This window comes from Balaenoptera borealis (assembly GCF_965194805.1).
Source record: "Balaenoptera borealis genome assembly, chromosome: 5".
NCBI classification, from domain to species: Eukaryota; Metazoa; Chordata; class Mammalia; order Artiodactyla; family Balaenopteridae; genus Balaenoptera; species Balaenoptera borealis.
In genome coordinates, this window is record NC_138862.1 from 13,251,441 (window position 1) to 13,273,656 (window position 22,216).

Below are 22,216 nucleotides of genomic sequence, written 5' to 3' on the forward strand. Positions count from 1 at the left end.
GTGGAAAAATGATGCCCTGAGGTTTTGCCAAGAGCAACAAAACAGGCAAACAGAAGCGGAATTCTAGAGAATAAGCCATGGAGTGAATTCTCTTCTGGACCCTGACTTGTGCACCAATTATGATTCACTCCATCCTGGAACCTCCTTCTGATTGGGACAGACCTCTAAAGGATCCCTCTGTGGGGATTTCTCTTTGCACGACCATCAGTGTACTATAGGGCTTCGCTAAAGATATTAAAATGAGAAGGTAGGTCACATTCCCCCTGATTTCAGTGCCTCTACATTCACTGAAAAGTAAAATAAGGCATGGCCAAGCTAAGGGCAGCATTTCTGAACCAAACTATTTTCCACTATTTTTAAGAAGCTTTCTGGTGAATTCAGATAAAAAGAACCCCTATAAAAGTTCAGCTCCATCTGAATTAACAGAGAAGCAGAAGTTTGAAGAATCCTAAGAACATGTTTTATGTCTAAATTATTAAAATTAATTTTCTTTTTCCAAACCATTGTTAAATGTTGCAGGTAAAAGGAGGCGAACTAGATGTATTGTCTGGGGATTAGAAATAGACCATGATAATTTTCAAAGTCAGAAACAAATAACTGAGAATTGATAACACAGCACTTAGAGGATAATCTTGCTTTAAAAAAAAAGGTCATACCAATCAGCTTGATATTATTGTCTTCATCTAGCAGCAAGTTTTCTATCTTCAAGTCTCTGAAATAAACAAAACCATACAACATTTCAGATAAGCACTTGAAATGGTGGAATAACATTTTGCTTCTCAAGGGAAACGAACTGTTTTAGAGCCACTTTGAACCAACCCATAAGGCTTTCTGCCAAAACTCACACAATCAATAAGTAAATATTTATAAAACATGATATAAGTAATTGCTGCAGACTGAAAAAGCTAAAGGATTTCAGATAAGATGGGGAGCAAGAAGGGCAGAACAAATCAGTTTCCAAAAGAAATGGGACCAAAGCTGAAACTTGGAAGTTAATAAGACCAGGAGACAGTGGAAGCATCATTCAAGGCAGGCACTGTTCGAACAGTCAGGGAAATACAAATGTGGCCACATGTTTGTGAGATGGTGAGCAAAACCAGCCAGAGTAAGGAAGATTCAGGGAGACAGTTTTTTAAAAAAAAAAATGGAAAGCTAACATAATTATCGGTCCTACAACCTCCATGCTTGGAGCCCAATCCACAAGTTGGCAAGTGATAATAAATTAATCTATTTAGCAAGCAGCTATTATGGTGGGCAGAAAAATAGACCCCAAAGATGTCAGGGTCCTAATCCTTGGTATTATGCCCAAGGATATGTTAACATTACATGACCAAAGGAAATTAAGTTTGCAGATGGAATGAAGATTGCTAATCAGATGGGTGACTTTGATCATGGACACTGAGATGATTCAGAAGGTGGGAGGGAGAAATGCACCCAGGGTCATGCTGAGTGTGAGGGGCCTGTGGTATCTGTACAAGCTGACTGTAAGCCCCTTGAAGGCAAGAAACATGTCTGCCTTGCTTACCACTATGCCCCAGTACCTTTGCACAATTCCATACTCAGCAAATACCAATGAATCTACATTACCAAAGAGATCGTTTGGGATTTCAGAAGGAAAAAACATGGGCAAAAGTATAAGCCCTCTATGTCAATGACTATGAGCATCTTAAGTTGCAGCCTGTCAATTCAGACACACCATGAACATTAAATATGTAAGAATATTCTTCCCTTCTATACACACACAAAATGATTTCTTCCATTGTTTTGAAACACAACATTCTTGGTCCAGCTTTTATTTTCCCACTTCTGAATAGAGACATGGCCAATAGAATTATTTTTGTCTTCTTATCTCTATTGTTAGGACTAGAATAGTGTGGTCATGATAAACAGAAATGGCAACTGATAGCACTTCTTCAAAGTGCAGAGGCAAGGGAAGCAGCAGTTGCTAGGACCGTGGTAGCCAGGAGAGCAAAAGTGTCCCATTTAACGGGGCCAGTGGCTCACAGCTTGGTCCCAGCACTGCCAGCTCATCCTGTTTCCCAAGAGAAGCCAGAAATCTAGATTCCATCCCGGTTTTTTAAATGTTGGCAACAAATTCACATTTAAAACAACAATAACAATCACAGTGCGTGGGCCAACCTTGCAGGCAAGATCCAGCCTACCAATTTTCAACCTCAGTATGGGTAGAAGCTGAGCCTGGAAAGGACATGAGATGCCCAGGGGAGAGGGTAGAGAATGAGGGTGAAAAGACCAAGGACGACATGCTGGTGGGAACACCGACATTCAGAGCTGGCTGGGAAGAAAGAGTCGGGGAAGTATTGGCACAGGACGACAAAAGGGCAGCATTTCAAGACGAGAAGCGTTAAGGAGTCAAGCGCAGAAAAAGATGGGCTCTGAACAGTGACCAGTGGATTTCAAAATTAGAAGGTGGCCGGTAGCCTTAAGGTTGGACACTTGAATAAGGGAGACTGCGTTGAACTGGCAGCTGGGGAAGGTAAATCGATAGTCTCCAATCCACATGCACCCACCAACGGGAAGAACTGTATACCTGCACTTCAATTCAAATGAAACGATACACTTGAAAAACTGTGCCAGGCTTTAAAAGATGTCACATATGTCCAAATGCAGGGCGACCCCCAATACAAGATGATCCTCCTTACTTTCCCAGTGGGAGGACCCTGCCCCTCAGAAGGGTTTTTGGAAAACACAAATATATAATTTTTAGAAATGCAATGAAATTATCAAATGACTATTTATACTATTTACCTATGAAGCTGCACCATCTTATTTAAGAGCATATACTATCACCTTAACATAATTAATTGTAGAAATATTGTTCCCACACCCTCACATTTTATGACACAGTTTCATTCAAACTTGTGGCAGGCAGGAGCAGGATGACAGAATGATCTCCCGCTGTTTCCAGTGTAAGATGATCTTTAAGTTGATTGGATATTTGAGATAAAGCACTTTTCGAATCTGTCTGTGATGTGCTTGCTGGAAATATTATCCCAAGTCATTTAAATAACAAGAGCCCATTTAAAATCTCTATAAATTATCTGCTGAGTGAATCGATTTTAGAGTGGTCTCACAAACTATCACAATTGTGAGTCATATCTCTTTAGAAGTTATTATTAAAGCCGTGCAAAATGCCTCCCTTTCTATTGGTTTCCTCAGGCGACTTCTAGAGTTCCCAAAGTCATCAGTGAGTCAGGCCAAGGTTAACTGGTCCTTTGTTGTTGAAAATAAAGTAATTGAGATCGTACCCCGATACTATCAGAGACTTTGCAAGCACTCTGTAAGGCACTTCCTCTTTCCTGAAGAGGATGGGGACAGAAGACAACACCCTTATATTCAAGCATATACGGTAATTCCCAGCCACTTGCACAGACTCAGAAAAACAGTGTGCCAGCAATAGCCCAAACTGTGATTCTGTGAAAACTGATTATAAAGCAGCAGCATTATTTTAATCTAAAGGAGAGCCACAGTTTGTTTCCAGCAAAATTAAACCTCTTTCCCTGGGAAGCATGGAAGCCACACTAAGGCATTAAAGGAGAAATTTGGTTCAGAACAAATACTATAAAGGAAAACAGCTTAAAGAGGTGAGGTAAAAGAATGCAATTGTCAAGAATAATAAGACTAAGCTGGATAATTCTGGGGCCACAAAAGCCCAGAGAACAACCACAGTGATTAGAAGAATGATATAAATAGAAGGCTAAAACTAAGACAAAAATGTAGAAGGAAAAAAAAAAAGCCCACTTTTAAAATCGGGAAAAGGTCATAAAACCAGGGGAGAAAGCATTAAAATGTAATTCTTAGGCAAAATGAGAAAAATGAAATCAGTTTTTTTTTTCACCCTTTGCATCCCATAGCCACCCACCCCAACCCCTAGGAAAAATGCTCAGAACAAACCTGGTTAATGGGTTGTTTACCCATACCCTTCTGTTAAGGTTTCTAAAAGATTTCAGTGATAACAATCTAACTGCCTCCATGGCTAGTTAATGGTAAGGTAGCTACATCAGTCTCTCTGCCCAGATCAGTGTACTTAATCTACCCAAATGAAGGGAACCTTCAACCTCTTTTGGCTTTATTTCCACCTCCTGCTTTGTCTTTGGAGATTTATCTAGAAAGAGGAGAAGAAGACTTTCCTTCTGACTCTTTAGGAAAAAAGGGTCTGAAATCATATTTTAAAAAGTCGTTTTAGCCTCGGTATTTACCCAAACGCATTGAAAACTTATGGACACGAATGTTTACAGCAGCTTCATTCGTAATTGTCAAAACTTGGAAGCAACCAAGATATCCTTCAGTAGGTGAATGGATAAACAAATTGGGGGACATCTCAGACAATGGAATATTATTCAGCCCTAAGAAGAAATGAGTTATCAAGTCATGAAAGTCATGGAGGAACCCTAAATGCATGTTTTTAAATGAAAGAAAGTAGTCTGAACAGACTACATACTGTATGATTCCAAATTCTGGAAAAGACAAAACTATAGACAGTGAAAAAAAATCACTGGTTGCCAGAGGTTGCAGGAGGAGGGCTAGAATGAATAGGTGGAACACATTTTTTTAGGGTGGTAAAATTATTCTGTATACTATAATGGTAGCTACATGACATCATGCATTTGTCAAAACCCATAGAATGTGTAACACAAAGAGTACCCTAATGTACTATGTACCCTAATGAACCCTAATGTAAACTGTGGATGTTAGTTAATAATAATGTATCAATATTGGTTCACCAATTGTAACCAATGTCCTACACTATCATAAGATACTAGTAATAGGGAAAACAATGTAGAAGGGAGGTGGGAACTCTGCAGTTCTGCACAATTTTTCTGTAAACCTAAAACTGCTTTCAAAAATAAAATCTATTAATTTTTTAAGTAGCTCTTGGATATTTTCCCCCTTCCTAAGAGATCAGTACTAGGAATGCTACGGCCACCACCAAGCACCTCATTCAGGATGTTCACTGCGGAGTATCCTTACCGTCTGAAGTTAATTACGAATCCATTCAGCACAGTGGGCCACTCAGACCCTCTGCCCAGCTACTCACCATATGACCCAAAAGGCCAGAAACTGAAAGATAACTACATGAGTAATAGAAGAAGGATGAATTTATTCACAAGGTTTTAGTGTTAGTGTATCACAATGTACCTTAAATATATAACACACACACACACACACACACATATACTGGCAGGCCTCTATAATCCAGAAAACCTCCCCATGGTCCATGTGAAACGCATGGTTTTTAGCTCCATCCCGAAAGCAGAATATTTGTCTGTGTTAAGTGTCAGATCTGTCAGATGGGAAGGAAGGTTCTGACAGCTGACTGGTTTGCACTTCATGATGGGGCAATGTTCAATTTCCCATGTACGGTCCTTGATCGGATTAACCACTTTGTGGAGACGAGAGAGAAGTGGAGGGCTCTTCCTCCCGACCTGCAGTGTGAGAAGTTCCTCTCTGTGGCTGGCAAACTTGAGGTGGTGTGAACTTGTAACTGAAAGCCAAAGGGAAGGAAAGAAAACGGTCCCTGGATGGAGAGGAAATAGCTTTTCCTTGGCCAAAGGGGCTTCCAAGAGGAGTCAGGACAAGCTAGAAAGGGGATGGGGCCCGTGTGGAGGACCCACTGACTAGGACAGCGCTGGGGGACAGGAGTGGCAACGGTGTGTCTTAGGAACAAAGGAAAGTAGCCAGTGAAGTGGCCTTTGGCAAAGCATGAGGCAGCCAGGCCCAGAGTGCAGGCTCAGAGGCTTCTGGACCCATCTCTAGTAACTGGGCAGTTTCAGGAAAAATGCCCAGTGGGACTCAACATGGCGGCCCTCGGCAGACCAAACATTGGGTCCTGTTCCCTACGGTGTTTGGGGGTGGGGAGTGGGGGTGGGTAGGCATCTTTCCAGAGATTGAGAGAAGGCCCAAGGGGAGAGCCCTGATCACCAGCCCTTTGTTCTAGGTTATTTCAAAAGAACAAGCTCGAACAGGCCGCCGCAACTAATAATTAAAGGTTCACCCACAGGCTACCAAGCACCCCTCCCCCTCCCCACCCACCCACCCACCCAGAGGTTCCTTGCATTTCTTTAAAGGTGATAATCTCTAAGATTTGGAGACTGGCCACCAGGAACTCTGCCCTCCCAGACTGAGGGGTGGAGGGGAGGAGGCTGTTGCCATAGCAAACACAGGGTCCTGGGGCGCCATGGGGGAGGGGAGGAGCAGCGGCTCCCGACACGCTGCAGAGGAGAGGCCCGAGTGGGAGGGTGTGTGCGCACGCTTACGGGGAAAGCACACATCCGTGTACGGGTACTTGTCCGAGACTGCATGCGTGCGAATATGTGTTGCACGCACACCCACGTGTGTGTGCGAGCACACATGTTCGTGTGTACGTGTGTCTGTGTGCACCTGCACGCACACGCTTCCAGAATACTGGGATGGGAATGCAGGAAGAGTTTCTCCCCTGGGCCTCACCTGGCCATGCAGTGAAGGTCAAAGGTCAGGCCTCTAACAAACCCCGGGCCGAAATGAGAGCCTCCAGGGGCCACTCAGGGCTGAGACCCAAGATGAAAGTGAGGAACGGAGGGGCATAAAATCGAGGCTGCCAGGCTTCCAGGGAAGGGAGAAGAGGACAGAGGGAGACATGGGGGAGCTGGGGAAGAGCTGGTGAAGGCCCAGGGCGGAGGGGCTGAGCAAGGCCTGGACCAACACGGCAGCCTGGGGAGGGAAGGAGACAGGCTCTGGAGGCTGGGTCTCTCTAACTGACCCGCTGAGCCGCCCTGGGCAAGTTACTTAAACTCTCTGAGCTTCTGATTCTTCTTTGGAAAATGGCGTCATGAGAAGGGCCACCTGGCAGGGCCATTCACGGCGGAAATGAGAAAATGGGCCACTCCCAGCTGAGCAACCACTAACAGGTAAGAGGTGAGAGGCTGGTGTGGCCAGGGGAGGATATGAAGTTAAAGGTTCTAAGACAAAGTGAAGGGGGAGACTCCAGGAAAGACTTAAGTGGTTCACTTGGTGATAAGCAAACAGTACTGGGGGGCATGAGCCCTCCAAGGAAAGGTCAGAGAGAAGGGGCCCGGGCAGGAGGTGTGGAGCCTGGACCAAACCCACAGAGGATTAGGTCTAGGGGCGAAAGCTGTACCTGTGGAGATGGCCACAAGATGGATTTCAGTAATAAGCTAAGAATAAAGCATTCTTAAAGAAAAGCACATAACTCCCCAAGGCAATAAGCATTCTGCCGTGAACAAGAGGTTTTTCTGTTTTTGTTTTTGTTTTTGATTAGGTTTTATCTTCAAAAGCACTGTATTAAAACCAAATGATTTTTTAATCTTTGATTTATTTACAAGATGGGCAATTTGGTAAAACATAAGAACAATTTGTTAAGCATGTACCTGATTTATTTATTCAAAATGAAACCTTTATTGAGTTCCTACAATGCTCCGGAAACAAATGCTGTTTATAAAATGAAAGAGCTGGTCATTCACTAAAAAGATGCCACTCTACAAATTGTGACCTGAAAAATAAACAAATTGGTACGAAGTCAATGAAGAAACTCCCTTAAAACTCCAGGGAGAATATGGAATATTCCAGAAAGAACACGAATGGGTGACCAAAAGCTTCCATTTGCAGTGCTAACTCTGACACTAACTGTATCCATTCAGTTTCCCTTCATTTATCCAACAAAGTCTCTCTGTGTGAGTACTGGGCTGGGCGCTGGGCTATATGGTGGCCTATGCAGAAGACAGATAGCAAACAAGCCAGTTATCTTGTGAAAAGTGTTTGGAAATCAAAGTAGAAGGTGCCGGGGAATCTATGACCGGGGGTCCTAGCCTGGAGGGCATCCTGGAGGACATGAGCTTCCTAGCTGGGACCCGAAGGATGAATACGATTCATCCAAAGATTGCAAGGGCAGTATGAGCAGAGAACAGCTGTGAGGCCTTGAGCACACAGAACTCAGCCTCTGTGGATAAAATGAGTGAGGTGGACTCAGTAGTAGTTACGGCAAACACGTACTCAGTACTTCCTAAGGCTCTCGGTGCTAAGCACGTTACATGAACTGACTCATTTAATCCTCACGACAACAACATGAAGTGGATAATCCCTTATCCCTGTTGTGTAGCTCTGGAAAGCGAGGCAAAAAAGCCTAAGAGATTTGCCCAGTGCAGCTTTTTTTTTTTCCTCATAAATTTATTTTATTTATTTATTATTTTTGGCTGTGTTGGGTCTTCATTGCTGTGCGCGGGGTTTCTCTAGTTGCAGCGAGCAGGGGCTACTCTTCGCTGTGATGCACAGTCTTCTCATTGCGGTGGCTTCTCTTGTTGCGGAGCACGGGCTCTAGGCACGCGGGCTTCAGTAGTTGTGGTTCGCGGGCTTCAGTAGTTGTGGCACGTGGATTCAGTAGTTGTGGCTCACGGGCTCTAGAGCACAGGCTCAGTAGTTGTGGTGCATGGGCTTAGTTGCTCTGTGGCATGTGGGATCTTCCTGGACCAGGGCTCAAACCCGTGTCCCCTGCATTGGCAGGCGGATTCCCAACCGCTGCGCTACCAGGGAAGTCCAGCAACAGTTCAGCTTTTAAGTGGTAGACCCCACACGTGGACACAGGCGGTCTGGCTTTAAAATCCCCATGGCCGACCACCGTGCACCCCAGTCCACAAAGTTGTCACATTTTTTCAAACTCAATTAAACAAAAAACCTCTGATCTGTATAACCAGCACCTCCAGATGTGTGCTCAGGCCCTGGTATCTCCAACAGCCCCCGATGTGAGCAGAAGTCACTCCCTTCTCATCTGCCTTGCCCTCTTTCCCCTCTCCAGGGAAACTTAAAAGTTAAAACAACTTCTTAAAACCCCCCACCGGTACAGGAGGGACTTGCTTCTTGTCAGGCCCATGAGAACAAAGAAGAGTCCCCTCTCTTGCCCCACAGTCCTCCCAAGTGCAGAAGGTCCTTCCCCAATACTGATGAGTGAATAAAGACACGGCTCTGGGCGCAGCCGTGTTGACACACAGGCTGCCGTTCACTTTGATCGTCGGTGTCTCTCTCCCCGTCCTCGGGCCCCTGTGGCTTGTCTCTTCCTGCTTAGGGGACGGCGGTACTGAGTTACCCAGGTATGTTTTGTCTGTACAGTTTGATTGGACTTTGTTATTTTGAATGAACAGAGGAATCTCAGAGTAGCCTCTTGGCAGAATCAGTATTCTTCATGATGGATGTGAAGAGTCAACGCTCTTTGTACAATAGGAAAATCATCAGATTATGGCACCCTGCTGGGTGAGCCCGGAAGAGAAAATGAAAAAAAGAAAAAAACCCTCATTAGATTTTAAACCGGAAGTATCTCAGGCAATCCTCAAATGGTGTAATGAAGAAGTTAAGACCATATTCTAACTTTGCAAAAGTGAACAACAACCCTGTTGTAGAAGACACAGAAGCTACGGCAGGTCCAGTTTTAAATGAAGTTCTCTGCCAGCTAAGGAAATCTGCTTTACAGACGTTTAGTTTCCTTTTTTCCCTTCCACTTGTAATAGTTCCAAGATTTTTAAAGATTTGCTTCCTTTAAATGATATTTAAATAGTTCTGGGGAGATAATTAAATATTCAGATTTAATTTCACAGGAAATGAGGGCTCTGCTAGGCGTTAAGTTGATGATGACATGACGCTATAGTACCAGCCTCATCAGGAACTGTGCTTTTTAAAGCATCCTCTAACACATAACCAAAAGCCCTTTAAATCATGTAATGTAGCCACCAAAATTCATCCTGAATCCTTCTGGATGATCCAATCTGTTTGCTCAGGACTCTTCCCGTTAGGGACTCCGGGACATCTCTAAAATGCTATCGAAACTCTCTTACTCATTTGAAAAATCTAACCTCAAAATAATTTATGAAATTCACTCCACCTCCGTAGCATAAAAGGAGAAGATTCTCCACCACTGAAAAAGGCTACAGCATATAGGATACCAGCCAGATTACAGCTGCTAAAAATGAGACGTATAGAACCTTAGAAAATCAAGACATTCCAGATACAGCCACCCATGAATATATTCTAAACAAACGTTTTCCTGTGCTGTCTCAACCACCTAATCACCTATGCCCATGCGTGCATAGGTGACACTCATTAACATGATTTCTAGAGAAGAAAATAAAGAACTCCTCCGAAACAACACCTGTATTTCCAATCTTCCCTAACTTTAAAAGATCTGAGCCTTTGCCACTATTGGGTGATGAATATATTTCCAGGGAGGGGGGGAAGAAGTAGAACGCTGGAGATCAGAGAGAGAAAAAGCGCACCGTCTTTGCTATCAAAACATTATTAAATTCATTCCTTTGACATTCTGACAGTAATTGCACTGAGAGGGAATGGATTTTGTTAAAATTACTTGAAAAGGGTTGTTGAGAATTTCCTGGGGGAGGGACCAGCGAGCGATGCACAGCCTTTGCTGGCTTTCCCTTTGCTGTCCTCAAAGCTCCAAGCTCGGTGCACGTCTGATTTTTGACAGCACGAAACCCTTGTAATAACACCTCGAGTCTCTTGGAAAGCTCTTCCCCGGTTTCTGTTTGCCGCCGTGACCAGCCGAGTGGGTAACCCAAGCTGATTCATTCGTCAGGTTTCTGCCTTTGTCATCTTAATCACCAAAGACAGAACCAGGAGCACTTACGACCATCATTTTCCTAATAACGGCAGAGCTCTGACACGGCAGGTTACACAAGGGTATTGTTGGAAAGAGCCAAAAATAGTGTTATTCACTTAAAATTTCTGAATGTTCCCTTCCTTGCTGATCGAAACTCAAAGAGTTCTAATGAATCGTGATTTCGTGACAATGTGTGTGACTAAAAATATATACAAGGAGAGGTTTTCTTACCTTAGTGAGAAAATGATGTGCCTGAATGGGGCCTGGCCAAGGCTGGCTCCTTCCCCCCAGTGCCACCCCTCTGCCCCTGAGCCCGGGACCTCGTCCCAGTGTCCCCCCGCCCGAGCCCAGGACCTTCTCCCAGTGTCCCCCCGCCCGAGCCCAGGACCTCGTCCCAGTGTCCCCCCGCCCGAGCCCAGGACCTCCCCACAGTGTCCCAGATTCAAGCACACAAGGTAGAGCATTCCCCCGGTGCCAATCCCATTGGTAAAGTTAAGTGAAAGAAGCCACTCATAAAAGACCATATATTGTTTCCATTTGTATGAAAGGTCCAGAATAGTCAAGTTCATAGAGACAGAAAGCAGACTAGTGGTTATTACCAGGGGCTGCTGGGAGGGCTGGGAATGGGGGGTGACTGCCAATGGGTACAGGGTTTCTTGTTTGGGGTGATGGAAATATTCTAAAATTAGACAGTGGTGATAGTTGCACAGCTCTGTAAATATACTGAAAATGACTGAATTGTACACTTTAAAATGGTGACTTTTATGGTATGTGAGTTGTATCTCAATACAAAAAATTTTAAACATATGTGTGTGCATATATATATAATTCCTTGATCTTGCTTTTGTGAATGAGAATCAAACATGAGCCCTAATTTTTCTCAACAACCCAGAGTAATTATGAATTATAACTCCATGAAGGAAGAACTATGCATTTATTGGTGAAGTCAACACTTTCTTGGGAGGAAAAGAGGGCACTTTCATTTTTTTATTTTATTGTATCGTATTGACCTTATTTAGTCTAGCACTAAAAGTCAGCACCCACCACCAACAGCAACACTACTAAGAATTCTGTTTCCACTCAGTTTGCTTGCAAAGCTCCTCCTCAGGAAGGAACAGGCTGTTTAAAAAAAAAAAAAGTTTGATTTTCATAATTATTTGCAAGGTTGGTTTGGCTTATGGAGAACACGCCTCTCTTTCAAGGGCAAGTTCACACTTCACGTGGTGATTCAATTCCACTGAATGAAACAGCTATTTAGCAACTACCATATGTAAAGCAAATACAATGAAAGAACCATCACTTGCTGAAAAATAATCTCACGGCGTCTTAACATTGATGCTTCTTTCAGGCACCTGAGCAACTGTTCTCATTACTTTGCAAATAATAATAATAAGAGCCGCCAACACTAAACATGCCCCTTACTATGTACCAAACGCTGTTCCAAGCTCTTTCCGTATACACATAGTTTTTCTTTAATTTTTTTTTGGCCAAGCCGTGTGGCATGCGGGATCTAGTTCCCCGACCAGGGATCGAACCCAGGCCCCCTCTATTGGGACCGTGGAGTTTTAACCACTGGACCACCAGGGAAGTCCCTCTTTCTGTATATTAACTCATTTCCCCTTATACCAACCACGAGATAAGTATCACGAATATTCCCATTTTACAGAAGAAGAAACTGAGGTTCAGAGAGGTTAACTAACTAGCCCAGGGGCACACAACAATGAAAGGAGAGAGCCAGGATGCGAACCCAGGCAACTCTGGCTTCAGACATTATTCTTTTAACCCCACGTTAGCATTAACCCAACACACAAAACAAGTCCATGAAACAAAACTGCAGAAGAATTGTAAAACATGCTGCAAGGAATCAGCCTTGCTTGGAGCACGCTGAAGCACAGTGCCGTCCATTCAGCACGGAGTTGGCGATCAGCATCATGGCGTGGCCCTTACCTGTGGACCACCCCGGCCCGGTGCAGGTGCTCCACCGCAGAGATGAGCTGCCTGATGTATCTGCGGGCTTCGGGTTCCTCCAGCCGCTTCTTCTCATATATCTTGTGCATCAGGTTGCCCCCAGGACACAGCTCCATGACCAGGTAGTAGCTGTTTTCTGTCTCTAAGATATCAAGGAGCTGGGTAATGTTAGGGTGGCGGATCATCTGCTGGATCTGCCCCTCTCGCCGAAGGTTTTTGGTGACATAGGTGTCTTTTTTGGCTCTCTTCTTGTCGATGACTTTTATGGCCACCTAAGGAGACACCAAGAATATGGCTGTTGTCAGACACTGCAGGCAAAGTTTATTCCCTGACTATTCACAAAACCCTAGGAAAATACATAGCTACTCGTCTGCACCAGGAGAAGAACTTTATCTGAAGTGGCATCAAGGGAGAAAAGAAAGATGTAACATCAGCAAAGATCAAAAGATTCATTTATGAAGGAAGAGAATGAAATTTACTCAAGCAAACTCAAATGGTGGTCCGGAAGCCTCCATGAAGAGTCAGTGTTAAACTTGGTTCTCCGCAGGGTGAAACACCAAGTTCTCCTCCAGCAAAGGGCCCCTCCCCGCTCCCTCTCCGGCCTCGCCACCATCCCTCCAGGTTGGGTCCCCCCATGATTCCATTTCTGAATCGGCCGAATCTGCCCCATCTTCAGTTCTAGGGCGTGTTTAGGGAGCTGGGGGATGCAATGCCCAGTTCCTCCCCACCCTTTCTCTGCCCTGTACCAGGACCTCAGGCCAGGCCACCTCTGTCCAATGGTTACCGCTTTCCCTGTGAATCACTGTACAGGTTATCTCTTGGCCCCAAGTCAGGCCCAACCTATTGCTGCTCCAGAGAGGTATGTCAGCTGCCCACTGAATGCTTCTCCTGGGTCACTTCCCCACAATCAACATGTCACATGTGTGGACCCTCCAGCTTTGTATCAAGGGAGGGAAGGGGGGAGGGAGGGACAGGAGAATGGAAATAACGATGGTGTGAGGGAGGGGAAGGGAAGATTGTTCCTTCTGCCCAAGTCTGCACCCTTCCCCACTCTCCCTTCCTTCAATGGCTGTCACCAATCCACTCACCTGGCCTTAAAGCACACCACCGTTTGGCCCTCTTCTTTTCTTACTTATGTCTTCGCTCCTCTCTAATGTGACCAGCCAGTGACATCACGTCGATACCTTCTGCTAACTGCCTTCCTCACTTTTCCTTCCTCTCTGTTCCCATGCCAGGTCGGGTTCATTTAGGACCTTGCTTCGCAGCGCCCAGACGCATTGTCTCTACGTGAGACTCCAGCAACCCAAGGGACGTTCTCATACAAGGCTACCAAGCCACTGGGCTGCAGGACAAAAACAGTGGACCTCCCATTTCTATTTGTTTCCTTTTTTGTAATTATATTTTTTAACGGCTTCATAATGCACTCAATGTGCAGAGGTGTGATATAGATCAATCAGCAAATGATTGATAGATGATAGATAGATAGATAGATAGATAGATAGATAGATAGATAGATAGATAGATACATGTTTGCAGCAAGGGGCTCAAACGTTATTTTCTTGACAGAAGTTTGTAATAAAATAAAATAAAAGTCTATCCACCACTAGCCTGGGCTATGATGTCAGCGTGCTACCTCTTTTCCCTGATGCTCATCCTGTCAGTGGGTCTGGAACTCTGATGTCTTGCTTAAAGCTCTTCGGCGGCTCCCTGCTGCCCACAGAGCAAGGTCCACAGCCTCAGCCCAGCCCTGAAGCTCCCTCCCCATCAGCCCCGCCACTGACCAGCCCCAACTCCCAGTTCCCCAGGGCGGGTCTCCTCACCGCCCAGACCACACGTTCTGCTACTCTCCAAGCTTGCACTCACAAGCCCACTTCACCCCTTCAAATCTGCCTGGTCCTGCAGATGCTAACTCCAGGCCCACCTCCCTTCCAGGAAGCCTCTTCAACCCTCCTTCCTTACGCTCCCACCACACCCACTGCCTGCGATACCATTTAAAGCTCCCACCCCTCCCTTAAAACAGGGACCGCTCCCCCCTCACCACACACAGCAGTTTATAAACAGTGAGTGACCAACAGGTCACTGAGCAAATCAGTGAACCTTTTTTTTCTAACCATTGAAGCAAAAAGAGCTGTAACAGCTTAATCTATTATCTCTTCTGGGGAACAGTCTTTTTTTAATTTTTATTTTTTTTAATTGTGATATAATTGACCTATAACACTGTATTAGTTTTAGGTGTACAACATAAGGATTTGGTATATGTATATAGTGGGAAATGGTCACCACAATAAGTTTAGTTAACATCCATCACCATAGTTACAAATGTGTGTGTGTGTGTGATGGGAACTATTAAGGTCTTCAGTATTAGCAACTTTCAAATATACAGTATTGTGAACTGCAGTCACCAGGCTGTACCTTACATCCTCAGGACTCATAACCAGAAGTGTGTATCTCTGGACCACCTTCACCCATATTAATGGAGATTCTCAGGCCCTTAAACCAAAGATGTGACTAACAGGGGACAATCAGCCATTGGACCAGACAAGCTGGGGGCCTGTTCTGTCCCAGGGCCATGAGAGGCTGGTGCTGTCAGCCCACAGAAGTGGGCTGTAGTTTGGCCTACGAGTCCAGTATACATGAAACTAAAAGCTTTCAAAACTGTACTCATTTGTGTATATATGTATAACACATACCTATACATATATATATATATATATATATATAATACATATTTATACATACAAATATATATCCATCATCTTGTGGAGGTGGAGAGAAAGAGGAATGCTGGAAAGTACAATTAGATTCTGTCTTTGCTCGAGTCTATGTTGCAATGTTTTAAAAATTACACCCTTTGGCAGTGAAATTCTTAAATGTACTCTGAATAAACAGCAGTCTGAAAACCCAGCAGTAAAACGATCTGCCTTTCTTAACAGAGCACACAATTATTATTAGGATAATTTATTTAGCTCTTTAATTGCCTGGAGTAGGTTATATAATGGCCACCCAAAGACATTAAGGCCCCATCTGTGGACCATGTGAAAGTGACCTTATTTGGAAAAAGTGAAGGATGTTGAGATGAGATTAATCGAGATTATCTGGGTGGGCCCTAAATGTCATCACAAGTGTCCTTATAAAATAGAGGCAGTGGGAGATTTCACACAAATACACAGAGAAGTGGCGAACGGGGCAGAGATGGCGGGGATGAGCCACAAGCCAAGGAATAATGCAGCCACCAGAAGGTGGGAGAGGCAAAGGACAGATCCCCCCAGAGCCATCAGAGGGAGCATAGCCCCGTCGACACCTTGATTTTGGCCCAGTGAAATCGATTTTGGACTTCTGGCCTCCAGAACTGTGAGAGAATGAATTTCTGTTGTTTTAAGCCACCAAGTTTGTGATAATGCATTACAGCAGGAAACTAACACACCAGGTGTCTGTTCCACCATCATTTGACATCTTGGTTCCCAAGTTCTACTGATTCTGAGGGTCCCTCAGTGAAAACCCTGAACCCTTAGGCAGCCTCACCTGGAGAAGGTTTTCTATAAAGCCCCCTCTCTATTTTTAAACACCCTTATTTGTAAGCGACCTTAAACTTATAAGCTCTGCATTGATAATACTGAAAATGGAATCCGTTCTTGATTACACAAAACCATTTAATCAACTTCATCTGTAACAACCGAAAAGGGAAAAACTGAATTGGAAGTTAAGGAAAAGGCAATGATCAATGATCGGCAAAGGGAGGCATCTAATTTAATTTGACAGTAATCAGAGATTTACAGGCACGAATTCTACCTGGGGGGAGCCCAGTGTGATGATGGGTCTCTAGCTGAAAAGATAAACTGCTTTAGTCAGGAGAGTTTTAAAGAGTGAAATTAAATCTGCACAGACTGACTGAGGCCCCAAGTCCCAGGACCACACTGGAACTCCCAAGCTGGTCCTCGAGGGTAGGAGGGAAGGGAGGGGAGGGTGTCAGGGGAGTTTCTGAGTTGCACCCTGAGCACATTGGGACAGGAACTTTTGCTGTGAAAGGTCAATAAACCGAGACTCCACTCTTCGACGGATCCAAGTTGCAAAGCCTCCTGAAATTTTACAGAGGAAGCCGTTTTCAAAGATTGCCCCCATATTTCCAAGTAAGTAGCAAAGTCTTAAGGTGCTAGGAACTTAGTAGAGAGAGATTAACACAGCGCCAGTATACCACAGCTGAAACTGATCACTCATCAACTTCTTACTAAGAAGTTGCACTTCTGCGACTTTCCTGGTGGCGCAGTGGTTAAGAATCCGCCTGCCAATGCAGGGGACACGGGTTCGAACCCTGGTCCGGGAAGATCCCACATGCCGCGGAGCAACTAAGCCCGTGTACCGCAACTACTGAGCCTGTGCTCTAGAGCCCGTGAGCCACAGCTACTGAGCCCACGTGCCACAACTACTGAAGCCTACACGCCTAGAGCCCGTGCTCCACAACAAGAGAAGCCACCACAGTGAGAAGCCGGAGCACAGCAAGAGTAGCCCCGGCTCGCCGCAACTGGAGACAGCCCACGCACAGCAACGAAGACCAAACGCCACCAAAGAAAAGAAGTTGCACTTCTCACAATATGGCAACTCCCACACCACCCCACCCCCCAGGCTCCCGCCAAAAAAATACCTATCAATGATGGATAATATCAGCAAATTTTTAAATAACTAAGCTCATACGAAAGAAAAGGAAATCCTCCAAGGCCAAGAAAAAAAAAAAAAAAGTGAGTAGATCTAAGATGAGGAGAGGGCAGCTATGGGGTGGTGAAATAGAAGATACAGAAAAGAAGGGGTGACTGCAAGGAAGGATCCTGAGGAAGGAAAGGAAGAGGTGGCAGAGTCTGCTCTGCAGGGATGGGAAGCACCGCTCCCTCCCACACGGGAAGGAGGAGGGACCGAAGCGAAGCGCGTGAATCCCAATTCTCCAGGAGAGGCGCCAGCTGCAGAAAGGCATTCATGCTTTAATGGCCCCTGTGACGTATTAGGAGAAAAATTCCAACATAGAATTGTACTTAGAATGCGGGGTCCACAAAAGCACGGGGCTGCAGTCACGGCACACACTCCGACAAACCAACTGGTACCTAAGATAACGTACGTAAAGCGCTCAGTACAACGTCTGGCACATAGTAAGAGCTCCTTAAATTGACATTCTTATTATCATTATCATTTTACTTTCACTGAGGCAACCTGTAGAGGGTGAAAAGCATTCAAGCTTAGTTCAGCCAAGAAAAAAATGTGCATTTCCTTGACCTGTCGCTTTAGCATATTTAAAAGAAGAAAAAGAAGCCTGAACCTCATTTCAGTGTTTCAAACTCTCTGGAATAGAGTTGCTTTTAAATCCCAAGGAGGAGGTTTAATATCAGTCTAGTCTCTCATCTTCTTTAAATATTGACTTAGTTGAGACTGTCTACGTAGGATCAGAGTTAACAGGATTTAAAATTCATCCCTTCATCCTGGATCACCCTTCACTGCCTTTAAAACTCATTCCTCTGAAACATGTCGAGGATTGTTCACATATCCAATCTCCAAAATGAAAAGGCAGATGCAAAATGGATGGATCTTCCATACAACGGAGAGGGAGGGAAACACTGATCAAAGAAACTACTCTCTAATATCACAGAAATATACATATATGTATTACCCATTATACAATGTGTGCTGTGTAAGTTCAGCCTTTCTTTAATTAAAGCAATTTTATACCATGATGTTTTAAATAATCAGAATGCACGGAGAATAGGAGGCTCTCATCAGCAGGATTTTCTTTTTACATGGAAATTAGCCAAAAAGAGCTTCCTTTCCAGAACATGTTGGTTTCTTAATAAATACTGTATGTTAAACTCAAGTGAATCTTTTCTTCTTCAGCAAACATTTATTAACCACCTAAAATATACTTGACACTGTTCTACATGCCAAGTGTACACTATGAGAGAGATAGGGATCTTCAGGCCCATTTGTGGCCATAATTCAGATTTTTTATAGTGATTTAAGATGACCATCTGTCATGGGCTGAACTGTCTCCCCACACACACCCCGCCCCCAAATTCACATGTTGAAGCCTTAACCCCTAATGTAACTATATTTGGAGATAGGGCTTTTAGGAAGTAAAAAGGTTAAATGAGTCATAAGGGTAGGGACCTAATCTAATAGGATTGGTGTCCATATAAGAAAAGGAAGAGATACCAGAGATCTCTCTCTCCACACATGCACAGAGGAAAGGCCATGTGAGGACACAGCAAGAGGACGGCCATCTACAAACCAAGGAGAGAAGCCTCCCTAGGAAGTAACCCTACTGGCACCTGGATCTTGGACTTCCTGCCTCCACAACTGTGAGAAAATAAACGTCTGTCACTTAAGCCATCCAGTCTGTGGTCTTTTGTTATGGCCACCGAGCAGACTAATGGACCACCCGAGCATCGCACAATTCTACTATGCAGAAGAGTGTAACTGTAAGAACCAAGGGCTAGCGTCCATTCTCCAAGGACTGGGGTCAGATCTGATAGTTCCTTTCCTGCCCTCCCCCAGTTTTCCACACCCCGGCAGTTCAGAGGGTGGAATGGCACAACAGCCAGGCATGCAGATTCCAAGGTTGGGTGCCTTGACTTCAAAGCCTACCTCTGCCACCTGGTAGCTTGGACCTTAGTTTCCTTGCTGTTATAAAAAACGGAGCGGGGATAATAGTGCCTACCTCGTGGGGATGCTGGGGATATAAATGAGGAAACCCAGGAAGGACGGTGAGCACCGGGGACATGTCTGGAAGCCCTCGATAAGTGTCCACTGTTAGGATTTGCACGTTTTGTGCAAGAAGAGAAGCCAGGAAGCCCCTGCCGCTCAGCTTCCATCCCCGTCGCTCCCTGCAGCCCTCGTCAGGGTCCCCAGTGCCTCCCGACTACCCAGTCCACGAGGTCACCCTCCCTCCTGGTCTCCTGCTTTTCCTCCCAGCCCGGTCTTCCCAAGGTTCTGCCCCAGGCCCCATCCTTCCTCACATTAGGGAGGTACAGTCCATCTCCTCCACTTCCAGGACCCCTACGACCGTCCATATGCTGACCAGTCCCAACACCTACATCCTGCTTATGCCTCTTCCCCGAGCTCTGACGGCCCTGTGGACGCCTCCCATTTGGATGGTCCACTGGCTCCCCAAACCCATCACTTCCCCCTGGTCCTCCCTGGGGCTCCCCAGCTCGGCCTGAAGCGCCTCCCTCCACAGGTGTCCTTGCACCCCAACTGTGCATTCTCCTCCACCCAGCGCACCCCTAGTCCCCCACCTAATTAATCACCAGGGCCTGTCGCCTCCACCTCCTAAGACCTCCCCACCCCCTCTGTTCCCCCATTCCATCTGCTGCTTGCTGCACCACCATCCTCTCCCGCCCAGATGCCTCCCACCCCCGCCCTCCCCTGCCTGGAATTCCCTCCCACACAGGGCTCTCTCGGTCAGGCCAACTCCCAACTCCCACTCCCCTCTCCGACCTCAGATTACAGTTTGCTTCTCCAGACTGGCTCGGGCCACCCTGCAATTCCCCAGCTGTCACACCCATCACACACACTCTTCACGGTGTGGGACACCCTCCACTGTCATTTCCAGGAAGGCAGGACTTGCCCAGCCTCCTCACTTTTGTGTTCCTGGCTTCCACACTGTGCTTGGCTCATTTAGGGCAAGTACGTGAGAGAAAGAACAAAAAAAGAACAAAAGGGCCCAGCAGTCTGCTACAGCGGGTCAGGATGGTGAGCTGGGGGTCGTCTCTTCACCTGCCTTGGGTAAGCTGGCCACTCGAGCCCTCCCCTTCCTAAGCTACAACACAGGCACACCAAAAGCCTTCCCTTCAACCATTAAAATTATAAAATGTGACGCCACCTGCGTACGTGGTTTCAGCTCGAGCCGTGATTGTGATGCGGAAACACACCCTTCCCCTTTTGAGAGATGGCACCTCGTCACAGGCTTCCCTAACCAGCCTAATTAGAGCTGCACCCACGCCCTCCACCCCCGCCCCCGTGGCAACACTCATAATCCCCTTACTCTATTCTGGTTTTCCACTGGGCTCCAATAGGACATTCCTCCTTCACAGCATAAAATTCTCCCAGATTTTGGGATCAGCCCTGCTGGGTCCTTCTCACCCTTCTTCAAGCCTCATCCTTTTCGTAGAATACTCTTCCAGAACCCCAATCCCCGTTGTCACTTCAAACAGTGCTCACCCTTCCACGACCTGTGCCTAGCAGTGTCAGGAACAGAGAAGAAGCTCAAGAAACGTGTACTAGACCAATGACACAGCCAACAATTGTGCAGGTTAAGGAGAGAGGAAGGGAGAAAGGGAGGGCGGGGAAGAGGGAAGATGGATGGATGGCTCCAGTCCTTCCCACTTACATGTGAGCTTTGTGGATTCCGGATAGAAGCCAGACGATGTACACTAAATGCCCACACTAGAAAATAGATGAGATGACATGGAACAAACGGTATCCTTGGTGACCCTCTCTGGGTGAGCCAGAGCAGACAGAGAAATTCAGAATCCCTGCTAAGCTAAAGGCGGTGGATTGTGGTCCCCTGCTCACCACATGTGGACTGGACTTGCCCAGCCATCCTGCTGCAGAAAGCAGTTTCTCACTTCCTGAGAGTCTGGCTGACAGCTGGGAGAAGTCACCAAGGACAAGGGGTGCTGGAGAGGACACCCATGACCAGCGGTGAAATGTGCCGTCTGGGGACCTGGTGCCCACCACAGAAGCAGCCTCATTCTTCCCCCTCGTGCCCGCTAAGTCCCTCCTACCCCAACATCTTATTCTGGCCTGTGCCCCTGCCATGTACCCTTTCTCCCTCCTAAACTTGTCTGAACCATCTGTCACCTTCTCTAGAACAGCTAATCTAGAGGGGCAGCAAAGTTCCCCCAAAGCAAGGACCACCCAAAAGCACCCAGAATCCCCATTTCTCCCAGAGAAAGAGCCAAAGTACTGACAGTGCCTGGACACCCATCTCCCTCCCACCTCCTCTCATTCCCTCTGCTTACTTGCGGGCCTTCCTGTAGTTCCACGAATGTGACAGGTGTATTCCCGCCCTGGCCACACACGCTCTCCCTCACCTCCGAGACTTGCCGAGATGTCACCGCTCAGAGAGGCTCCCGTGACCCACCTATTTACAGCCACACCCACCTGGCACTCACCATCCCCTCAATCCAGTCTATCTGTCCCCATAGGGCTCATCACCTCTTAAATTCTGTAGAACTCATTGACTGAGTGTGGAATCTGCCTGACCCATGGCAGCTCTCGAAGGGAAGAAACAGTTCTTTGTCTCCTTTGCTGTCATGTTTTCAGCATCCAGAATAGTCTCTGGCTTATAGACAGCACTCAATAAATATTTCTTGAATGAATGAATGAATGCAAGTGCAGTTGGAAGAAAAAGATTCTATTAACTATATCAGAACCTGTTATGGACCAAATTGTGTCTCCCCTCAGATTCATATGTTAAAAGACCTAACCCTCAATGTGACTACTTGGAGATGGCTCTTTACAGAGGTAATTAAGGTTAAATGAGGACATATGGGTGGGGCCCTGATCCAATAAGATTGGTGTCCTTGTAAGAAGAGGAAGAGACACCAGGGATCCACTCACAGAGAGAAAAAGCCATGCGAGGACACAGCAAGA

General features: G+C 45.8%; 1 protein-coding gene across 4 annotated transcripts in view; it reads right to left on the reverse strand.

The window, feature by feature from the left end:
* Positions 1-22,216, reverse strand: part of HUNK (hormonally up-regulated Neu-associated kinase) — a 106,299-nt gene that overhangs the window by 52,390 nt on the left and 31,693 nt on the right. For all 4 annotated transcript variants that reach the window (XM_082393672.1, XM_082393671.1, XM_082393670.1 and 1 more), the window contains exons 2-3: positions 12,563-12,855; positions 657-712 (exon numbers count right to left, since the gene is read on the reverse strand). In XM_082393672.1, coding sequence (XP_082249798.1) covers positions 657-712; positions 12,563-12,855 — 349 coding nt within the window. The remainder of the gene's footprint in view (positions 1-656; positions 713-12,562; positions 12,856-22,216) is intronic.